General features: G+C 41.9%; 1 protein-coding gene across 1 annotated transcript in view; it reads right to left on the bottom strand.

Moving 5' to 3' along the window:
• Positions 1 to 208: 208 nt before the first annotated feature.
• LOC129753514 (synaptotagmin-7-like) overlaps positions 209 to 11,630 on the bottom strand; it is an 83,172-nt gene continuing 71,750 nt past the window's right edge. Inside the window, exon 2 of the mRNA XM_055749332.1 lies at positions 209 to 885. Within this exon, the coding sequence (XP_055605307.1) occupies positions 209 to 885 (677 nt within the window). The remainder of the gene's footprint in view (positions 886 to 11,630) is intronic.

The following is an 11,630-nucleotide window of genomic DNA, read 5'->3' as shown; positions in this document are numbered from 1 at the left end:
TGATGTTGATTTTTCAGCAAAAAATATTTATTCAATTTTCCCATACAAACCTAAAAGTTAAAATTTACTCATGTAAACGTTATTTAAAAATTCTGCAAGAAATTATGGATGAGTTTTGCACCAAAACCAAGTTTTTTAAATTCCAAGGTTTAAGAAATTAAAAAATTACCCCAAATCGACTCAGTCTAGTTTGAAAATTTAAAAATAACTAACCAAAAGTCGTTACCCACCTGGTCTTAACCTTGTGCTGTTTATCGGGCAGAAGCTGCAGCTTGACGTACGGATCGGTGGCTCCCTGTTTGACGTTCTCGTTTCCGTTGCAGAGGGGACCGGCCGGAAGTGCGGTCAAATCGGTGGTCGTCGAATTGTGGTTCTTTCCCGGTAGACCCCGGCAACGAACGACCGAAACAACCAGAGCGCTCCTATCGGCCAGATAGCGAAGCTTGAAGACAATGGAGCCCAGCTTTCCGTACTCGGAGAGGTTGTCGTTACCATCCAGGGTGTCCGGATCGCCGCCAGGGGATTTCGGCTCCAGGCTCACCTTCTTTGGGGTAAGTTCGTTTTCTTCGCTGTATTTGGTGGTGGTGCAGGTTGGGATCGGAGTGGCCGAATTCCTCGGGATGCAGCTCTGTTCGGTTGGCGATTGTGCTGGCAAATGGCCTCCCGGGGGTGGTTTCATTCCAGTTGGCGATGGAGATTTTTTCAGATACTGTGGCGGTTGGCCGGAAGGAGAACGGACCGCTCGAGGGGGTCTCGGGGGCTGGAACGGGAGCGAGGTCGATTCGTGGCCGGCCTTCTTCTTCTGCCGCCGGATCCGCCGGGCACAGAAGCAAGCCGTCACGGTCAAAATGGCTGCCGCTGTCAGGCCCAGAACGGCTGGCACCACTGAAATTAAGACAACATAATCTACATACATAAATACGAACGGATGGTTTGCGAATGTCCCGCGAGGGGAGATGCTATCTTTGCATACACAAAGGCGATGAATTCCATTTTTTTTTCATGAGCTGCAAAGTGTCACATAAGAAGAAGAATTACCTAGGTACCTACGGAGGTGCAACCGTGCTTTTATTGGCGCTCGTCATGACAGAGTGAGAACGGTCTCCACCATACAATAAGACGCCCCCACTTACTCGTGGCTGTCGTAAACGAACAATGTTAGCCAGCAATGCTAGTGGAGGATGATAAAACTGAAGACAATAAACGTTTTTTCTCTTAGCGCTGTTATCCTTTAGTGGGGGAGGAACACTTAGGATTACATCGAGACTTTGGGTAGGTTTATGGTTTAGCAGCAAATTTTGGGTGTTAAGATAGCGCCCCAGATTAATCAGAACAAAATGCTTTGGAGTAAGATTAATAGGATCTATCGACATTTGTGGGATGAAATAACGCAGCTTTTAAATTTACACGAGTACAATAGGGACTATTTTTTGTCTTTTTTTGGTGTACTCCCTTTTGTACGTCATAATAACCAATTCAATGTTATACGCAGATATTTTTGTATGAGATCCATGAGTAGCGAATCTAATACTTGACAAGGTTTTTATTAACGTTCAAACTGATCAGCTCATTGTAGGAAAATAAAATATAACCAATCACTCCCTCTTGGCTGTTTGCCATCTAGATAATTATCTGATGAGATCCACTGGGTAATTATGAACAAAATAACTCAGTTTCTAACTCAAACACCACAAGCAAGTATTTGATCGATCCAAAAATTCTGAAAAGTAACAAAAAACGAATGCTCGGAAACCCAGTCTTCTTCATGATAGTTTTTATTCTGTTTTGCTCATTTTCAGCAAATAACTTCTAAATCTTGTTTCGTCTTCCAACACCGAATGTACAAATTTTCAAAATACTGTTAATAATAATCTTATATGATCATATCCACGCCAGTAGGGAAGATAAAAGCCTAATGGCCATTGTTTAATCGGTTTCTGAGGTTTCGGACTTGAATCAAAATTCGTATTTGATTTATACTTCCGTTTAATAACGCGCTTTCTACTTTATTGCAACCGACGACGGGAATACTGATCACAATGGCAAAACTAAACTGCCCGCGTTGGATACTACTGACCAATTCTATTGGTCTTTTTAGGCTGATGTCATGCTGAAGCAACTAGCAACGCAACGCAACGCAACGTTCCAATAAGATTGCGTTGCATTGCATTGGTATGTCATGCTGGCGCGACCTGTGACTTTGGAATTCCCTACAAATCATCACTTCTCTACATCTGATAATGCTTTGAATCGTCTCCTTTCTTTCGGGAGCCATCAAAAACTCATCAAATCACGACCCGGATTGCAAGAATGCTGAAAATTGAACAGACAAAATTCCTTGTTTTTTGCCGGAACTAAGAATTCATGAAAATTTTCTCGTCGATTAAGATATTTTTTAGTTTATTATCACAAGTTCGGACAGATCTTCGTACTATTGTGCTTAAAACCCGGAATCACTGCTTCAAATCGAAGAAAAAACAATATTCCTATTGGATTTCCTACTAGTCGCGCTACAAAACACATTGGCATCAGATTGGTCGCGCTATACAAAGCGACCAGTATGACAGGTCTGCGCGATTTCCATGGAGATCAAATGAGAGCTGGTTAGTCGTGTGAACGTTGCGTTCTAGGTCGCGTTGCTAGTTGCTTCAGCATGACATCAGCCTTACTCTCTGCTTTGTGCGGATATTCGGTTAGCCACGCGACCTGACCAAACTTCTTGATTCTAACATAGGATGCGCGGCTGAATCAGTTTAAATGAAATTCTGTGTGGCGCGAGTACACCCAAACCTCCGGTAGCTAATATTTTGTGCGAACAGCCATCTTATAAGGACGCTAATTTAACCATAGAAAACAGCTATAATTTGTGAGTTACTTCATTGCTAAAAAAGTGTAAAAGTGAAAAAGTAGATAATTTTTTTTACCTAAAGCTGAAAATCAGTCACTGTAGTGGCATAATGAGAACCCCCCATCGCCCCCCCCCCTGGGGCAGTATAAGCACCATTAATCGGGGCACGATGAGCATTTTCTGCCGTAAAATCTAGCAGCAAATGCAACTCGATGAATTTATCTGAATTATAGAGCTTCAACTTGACTTGTTTCATCTGACGATTGGTTATGTGTCGGAGAGGTAAACAGAAGACTCGAGTTCGATTCCTAATCGAGGTTAATTTTTTTTTTCATTTATCATTCATGATCTATTCATTTTGCTCTAAACGGTGAGTCGTAGATCCATCAAACAAAGTAATAACAAAATAATGTATGTCTGTTTGTAGTATGAAAACAATTCACACATACTCATACATTTTTTTTCGATTATAGACGTTTTAATATCTTTACGTCATTCGCGACTTAAAGGGTGTCCACAATGAAATTTCCACACTATGAAATTGCTCCAACTTTTTAGCCGTTGAGTAGAATTTAATGAAAATTTGGGTGGATTTAGTTTAAAGTGCACTGTTTACATCCTGCAAGTTTTAAAGTCCTGTGAAAAAATTCGCGGAAAGCCTCCGTTCGGGATGTGGCCAAGAAGCTGCACCTAAGCCGAAGTTCTGTCCAGAAGACCAAAAGTAAGGCTTGGCTTCGAACGTTCAAGGTACAAAAGGCCCCTGATCGCGACGAGAAGCTGAACAAGTCTGCCAAAACCCGTACCTGGAAGTTTTACCTCAACATGCTGACGAAAGTTGAATGCTGCATCATGGACGATGAAACATATGTATGTGAAGGCCGACTTCAAACAGATCCCCAGCAACCAGTTTTTCACGGCCAAGAATTAGTTCAGCGTTTCGGAGCATGTCCGCACTCAGAAGATGTCCAAATTTGCGAATAAATTCCTGGTTTGGCAAGCCATCTGCCTGTGCGGGAAGCGGAGTGCACCTTTCGTGACCCAGGACACGATGAACGGACAGGTGTACATGAAAGAGTACCTCCAAAAGCAGCTGCTTCCTCTCCTGAAGGCCCAAAACATCCCAACATTCGTCCGGCCGGATTTGACCTAATGCCACTACTCCAAGGACGTTCTGGAGTGGTATGCGGAAAATAACGTCAATAGAGTGTTCCGCGGCGTGAATACTATTCTCCCTACGAGTTCGACTGCGGATAAGGTATTGTCTTATCCCCACAGCTTTCATCGTAGCAAGCACGTTCTACTCCGCTGCGGTGGAGATATCCTACACAGCGTTCACGACGCACCTAGCAGCTCGATGCGTATGCAGAAAGTATAGGTGATTATTATTATTATTTATTATAAATCAACGGATCACGTATTGATCCAAATGAAAAACTAAAGCAAAGAGCTGAAGATCACAATTCCTCAAAACTCGTGGTCGTACGTTGAGTCGAAGTTCCTCTGACAATGCGGGGCAGTCTATTCTCGATGAGATCAAATCAGCAACGACCGAAGCTCGTGTGGCGGTCCGGCGGGCTTGCAGCGTGTCGATGTCGATTAAACGACAGCGGCTTTCGTAGCTGGGAAGTCGGAACGAGTCGTGCCAGTATCGCAAAAAACGCCGTTGGATGGCCTCAATACGCTCTGAGCCGTTTTGATAATATGGGCACCAAACAGCCGAGACATTATTTCAAAGTAGTCGAAGATTCCTTTGAAATCAGCTACAGTATTTGAAAGACCCAAATACTAGTATTTCACTAGCTACTTGCTAGCATCCTCAGTGGGTTATCGACTCGAGTCGATAACCCACTGAGGATGCTAGCAAGTAGCTAGTGAAATACTAGTATTTGGGTCTTTCAAATACTGTAGCTGAATTCAAAGGAATCTTCGACTACTTTGAAATAATAGTTTCATTCAGCTAAGAGGTTCTTCAAACCTTTGATTATTAGTGACAATGGCATCCACGCCTAGTGAACCAAACAAATTTATTAGATGGAGTCGATAACCCACTGAGGATGCTAGCAAGTAGCTAGTGAAATACTAGTATTTGGGTCTTTCAAATACTGTAGCTGAATTCAAAGGAATCTTCGACTACTTTGAAATAATAGTTTCATTCAGCTAAGAGGTTCTTCAAACCTTTGATTATTAGAGCCGAGACATATTCAAGGGTCGATCGAACCAAGCTAAAATAAAGACTCTTCAAGCAATAGACATCCTTAAAGTCTTTCGTCATGCGGAAAAGAAGACCCAGACACCTGGAGGCTTTGTCGACGATGTAGTTAGTGTGAATCTTGAAATTCAACCGTGCGTCGAGAATCACGCCAAGATCTTTCACTTGTTCGACTTGAACGATAGCCTCGTTTCCAAGATGATAAATGGCTGATAACGGGAGCTGCTTGCGGGAAAACGAAATTACTGCGCATTTACTACTATTCAAAAGAAGGTAATTGACATCACACCAAGTGGCGAATAGGTTGAACTGGCTCTGTAGGAAGTTTACATCCTCGGGACCGTTGATGTGGCGATACAGTTTCAGGTCATCAGCATACGCTATAGTTTTGGACCATCAAGGAGCAACAGCACGTCGTTCAAGTATATCAGGAATATTATTGGTCCTAGATGACTTCCTGAAGGCACTCCGGATTTGGTAGAGAATTGACTGGAAAATAATTCACCTATCCGAACAATGAGTTTTCGTCCAACCAGGTAGCTGCGGAACCATTCCAGTAAAGACCCGCAGATACCAATACGATCGAGTTTGGCGATGGCTATGTCATGGTTCACCTTGTCGAAAGCAGCTGACAGGTCAGTGTAGATGACGTCTCGGTATGAGATCCCAAGGCAAAACTGTCTTGCACAGTAGACGTGAATATCAACAGATTTGTAGTCGTAGAGCGCTTAGGCATAAATCCATGTTGTTCATTTGAAAAATAAGGCTTGCAATACGAAAAAATGGGAAGGTTCGGACGCACTCTACTCAGATGCTCCCTTGTGAAGAAGTCACCAAACACCGGTCGCGGACTGTTGCTGGTTCCAACTCTTCTGCAGGACAGTCATGATCCGGGTGAACCCATCGCTGACCATGCGCCAAGTATTGTATGTTGTCGACTGTCGTGTCGAGTTCACAGGCTGCAAGCATCTGAACAAAACGTGCTCTGGTGTCTCAACAGCAGGTTGGGTAGAATGGCGAAGCCACATGTCCAAGCCGATGACGGTACTGCATGAAGCATCTGTGACCAGTTGAGAACTGCGTCATGCAGAAATCCACCTCTCCGTGTTTCCGATCCATCTAAATTCGAAGTTAGCGATCAAGCGATGGCTCCACCGGCCACGTTTCGAGCTGTCCAGTTGGACATCGAGGCCTCTATGGCATGTTTTCGCACGTCGGGCACGTGCCCATGCTCGTAGCAGAAGATACAGTTGCGTTCAAAAAAGAATGAAATCGCATGAAGCTGCGCACCCACTTCCAACTTTGACAAGCTGCCATTTCTCTCTCGGTTTATATTTTTTTATGAAAACTTCACACAATCTGGTTCAACTATCCAACTTACACTCCACAAAATTTGAAATCTTTTCAATGACGGGAAACAAACATACAGCTTTTCCCGTAAAAAAGGGAAATTTGGAGTTGCTTCACTAAATTTGCTGTATCTTTGACAATTTTCATCGAAAAATCTTGAAATTTGGCCTAAAGATGTAAAAATGTTTGATCTAATATCAGGCCAAGTTTCGTCAAAATCGATAAACGTGATCAAAAATGGTGCCGGGTTGAAGATAAGGTTCATTATCGCCTAGCAGACGATTTCATTCTTTTTTGGACGGATGTTTGTATGGAAAACATCGTAATCTATGTATTCTTGGTTTTTTCTTCCACACAACCAACATTTATTACAAAGAATGTTGTAAATTGATAAGAACTTCATCCTTGCTTTGTTTAGAAATAGAAATTGTTCCAACAGAGCTGGTATTGAAACAAAAGAGCGAATAGAATACTCGCTTTAATTGTGGATCAAATTTGTATATCGGTATAATTAGCAGGTCATTTCTTTAACTCTGTTTTTCTTATTTTGAACCCTGTTGAAACATTTTCTCTTTCGAAACAAAGTACGAATGAAGTTGTAAGCAATTTACAACATTCTTTATGATAACTTTGGTTTTGTGTAAGAAAAAACCAAGAATACATGGATTACGATGTTTTCCATACAAACATCCGTCCAAAAAAGAATGAAATCGTCTGCCGGGCGATAATGAACCCTATCTTCAATCCGGCACCATTTTTTATCACGTTCATCGATTTTGACGAAACTTGGCCTGATATTAGATCAAACATTTTTACATCTTTAGGCCAAATTTCAAGATTTTTCGATGAAAATTGTCAAAGATACAGCAAATTTAGTGAAGCAACTCCAAATTTCCCTTTTTTACGGGAAAAGCTGTATCTTTGTTTCCCGTCTTTGAAAAGACTTCAAATTTTGTGGAGTGTAAGTTGGATAGCTAAACTAGATTGTGTGAAGTTTTCATGAAAAAATATAAACCGAGAGAGAAATGGCAGCTTGTCAAAGTTGGAAGTGGGTGCGCAGCTTCATGCGATTTCATTCTTTTTTGAACGCAACTGTATCTTCCTCTAGCAAGACCGAGATGGGCATGACCCGCAGGTTCATCAGCCGCTGCCCGATGCAGAGCTTTTACAGATTACACTGCCTGCTCAAGGCTGCCATCCAGGTTGCCGCTCCGTACAGCAGATTGGACAACGTCATGCTCTCCAGGACTCTCCTTCTGCTGCAGCGGATCGCTGAGTTGTTCAACATGGCATGGCAATGGCAACGGCATCCCTACCGCTCTTTTGCAGGCGTAATCGACGTGGTTCGTGAAGCTCAGCCGATCGTCGATCATCACCCCCAGATACGAACGCTTGAAATCGATTGCACACGGTCCAGCTGCAATCGTCCCTGGTTGTGCTGATATCAGGTTTGTGATCCGCACCATCTCGGTCTTGTGGTGAGTCAGACGCAAACGCTTGAAGCGCATCCAACTTTCCACTCGCTTGATCGCTACTGTGGCGAATAGCTGAACTTTCTCTGTTGATGGGTCCGATGCCAGGAGAACCACGTCATCGGCGAATCCTACTAGTCTAAATTCCGTGGGGAGACGCTGTCTCAGCAGTTCGTCGTAGACGATGTTCCACAATACCGGGCCAAGTATTGATCCTTGTGGAACCCCTGCCGAAACGCTCACTGTTTCTAAGGCCTCGCTGGTCATCGGTCCGGAAATAACACTTCACTACCATCCTACAGATATATGCCGGGATTCTCATATGAATGAGCGACGACGCTATCGCTGCCCAATACACGCTGTTAAAGGTGTTCCTTAAATCAAGGGTGACCAATGCGAAAATCCGGTCTCTTCTTCTCTTTTTCAGCCTGGCTTCATCTGTCTTTCGATGACTGATCGAATAGCATCTGTGCTGCGGCCTTTCCGAAAACTGTTGCAGTGATGACCGAAACATTTCAGGGTGTTCCATGATCGCGGGCTCCACTGCCACGTTCGGGATGCCATCCGGACCCGGAGCTTTATTCAACAGGAAGGATTTAGCAATGTTCCGCAGTTCCTCCAGTAAAATCTGCTCCTTCTCGCTCGTATCCCAGTCATATTGGACCCTTACCCAGCTGATTTCCTCGTGCTGTGGGAACAGATCGTTGGTGATTTCGTGCAGTTTGTTCGAGCACGTTTCCTGCGGCGCAGAGACCCATCCCCACTCTGCGTCTTGGTCTTCACAATCCTGTAAGCGTCGCCCCAGGGGTTGTCTTAGGCGTCCTCGTAGAAACACCTCGAGTGCCTGACCTGTGCAAGAGGCATACCTCAACAACTCATTGACAATTGACAAGATTATGTTACTCGCCAAATGGAATGCGCATAAATTTGCAAATCGTTTCGAAAAAAAAGGTGAATAATTCATTTGGAAAATAGATAGAATATTTTTTTTCGATGAAATTCTCTAGAAGCTTAATTTTGTGAATCGTGTTCGATTCGTTGTTCAGAGTAGTGAGCACTTAGGTAGGACACAAAAACTTATAACAATCATCATTGAAAGTATGCTTATTTTCTGACACTTTTGAAAACGTACGCTTAATTTATAGTTTTTTTTTTTTTGCTACATTAGCCAGCAACCGTTATCGTAGAAGACAAACGCAAGCGGGAGAAAAACCCGCAACAAACGACCGCCGCCCGTAGGACTCGGACATAAATTCTCGCCAAATTGCCACATTTTTCTGGTCCGCTGGCTAGAGAAAAAGGCGGTGATAAAGGTACGTGTTTGAGATTTCTGACAAATAACGCCAAAAATAATCTACCGAAGCAGATGATGCTGGCTGGCTGGGTGGTGGGATAAATAATATTTCTATCTTAGCCGAGGAAGAAACCGGGAAACATTGAAATGCCTCTGCAGAGATCCGCAGCGTAGGAACATTAAAACTTTGGCAAGCTTTGGCTTTTTGGATAGGTATTTGAAATTGTAAAAAGAATAATTTTAAGTGCTCTGGAGTTTTTAAACTTAAACTGAAGTTTTTCAGTTAATTTTTTTACATGAATTTGAACTTCATTCAAAATTTTGCACTCGAAAAGCTGGTCATTCATGGTTCTTTTGAGAAGTCTTCTTTTCGAATGGCTGCGTTTCCTCGAAACGTCCCTTGATGCCTTGTTAATTAAAAGGTATCTAGCCAGCACTTTTTCACCCATGGATTCGTGGATTTTAGTAGATGTTCGCTCTTTTGATCCAATTACGAAATGGGTAAAAATAAACACGGAATGGTGTATTCAAGCAGCTTTGCTTTGAAAGTACGATGTGAAAACTACAAGCTGGATCTCGAGTCATGTCAACGTTAGAATGATTCATTTGAAGTCGTTCTGTTGGTCGAAATAAAAATTGAACAAAAAAGTTCTAACTTGATGGCTCAGAAATAATCTTCGTCACAATCTGTCACAAACTAGCCATCAAAATAAACATTTTGAGATAAGTGCATACTTTACAAGTGTAACAATGTAACGATATCTTTCCTAAAATGTTTGACGTTTAGCATTCAATGACCATCATTTTTTACCAAATGTTTTGCCCATTTTCCGTCACATCTAAGTACTACAGATTGGATCAGGTCGGACTTTTCATTTACCTTTCACCCACAGCTTTTCTTAGACTCGACGGTTGGCATCTTCCAAAAAAAGTAGGAAAAAATTACCGGCAGCCGGCATTATTTCATCGGACTAAGTCTACATTCAGCTAAGGCAGCAGCTTCTGGTCCGTTTGACGTCATCCGGTGGAACGATCGCCATTTTTGTGGTGTTTTATTGGACCTCTTCATAATGTTTTCCTTTTTTTTCGGTTGAGCTTCGAGAAAGTCGAGCGAGGGGGGACTTTAACGGGCGAAGAAAAAGGGAAAGCACAAAAAAATAATAACAACAAACATCCCAACAAACAAACGAGCGAAGCTTTTATCAACCGGGCCAAGAAAGAAAGAAAATTCGTTCGAGTGTAAATCGAGAGCCCACATGGAATTATTTTTTCTGTTGCCTTTTCGTTCGAGTATCTGCACTAAGTATTTTGTTCTTTTGCTGATTTTCCAAGGGTGAGCTGGGTTCGTTACGGATCGTTCCTTCCGTTCGTTTCGCAGAAGATTACCTAATTGAAATGAATACCACCTCTTCTCTCCGTTGCATTGGAGACGACTGTTGCTTGCTGGATGTTTATCTTATCAATCGATTCGCGATGAATTCTGTTGCTAACAACGAGCCGAAACCTGGCGGATTTGAGCTCAATGAGATGAATATAACGATATAATCAGTTACAGAGCTTTTGATGACGATATTCTAGATTTGCCTATTAAACCTTTTAACATACATGATACATGCTGACGAATAGAACAGTATTTCCTAAAATCATGACAGAAGTGCAAGACGATTTTAGACCTAGAGAAGAAATGATCAGGTTAGTTAATCATTTCAATAAAATTCAAGAAAATAGATAACACTTGAGAAGTGTGAAACTGTGAGATTCGGGCGGCTGTGAGCCGTCTTGCTTTCTCAAATGCCTTCAAAAAACCTTAATCTGCTATAATCTACTCTACTCTATTCTACTCTTCTTAACTCTACTTTATTCTCTTAAACTCTAATCTAGATACTTTTTTCTATTCTACTCTTCTAAACTTCATTCTTTTCCACTCTACTTTACTTTTTTTCAACTCTTTTTTTTTCTATTCTTTTTAACTTTCCTGTTCTCTACTCTTCTCTATTTCCTTCTACCTTTCTCGTTTTTTTTTTTCAACTCAGTGCTCCTCTTTTCTAATTAACTTCACTCTAAATAACTCTACTCTGCACTACTCTAATTTACTCTACTATTCTACTCTACTCTATATCACTTCACTCTACTCCACTTAACTATAACCTCTACTATTTTCAACTCAATGCTCCTCTTCTCTAATTTACTTCACTCTAAATAACTCTACTCTGCACTACTCTACTTTACTCTATTATTCTACTCTACTCTAGATAACTTCGCTCTAATCCACTTAACTATAACCTCTACTCTCCTTTTCTGTTCTCTCAACTTCTCTTCTCTTCTCTACTCTTTTCCTCCTATTTTTTCATTTGTTCTCTACTAAACTTTTCTCTACTCTTCTTTACTCCGTTCTTCCCTTCTCTACTATCCTGTTCATTTTTCCTCTGTACTCTTATCTACCTTACTCTATTTTCT

Source organism: Uranotaenia lowii, chromosome 3 (genome assembly GCF_029784155.1).
Source record: "Uranotaenia lowii strain MFRU-FL chromosome 3, ASM2978415v1, whole genome shotgun sequence".
NCBI classification, from domain to species: Eukaryota; Metazoa; Arthropoda; class Insecta; order Diptera; family Culicidae; genus Uranotaenia; species Uranotaenia lowii.
Note: the sequence above shows the minus strand (reverse complement) of the source record. Positions and strands in the feature narration are given on the sequence as shown.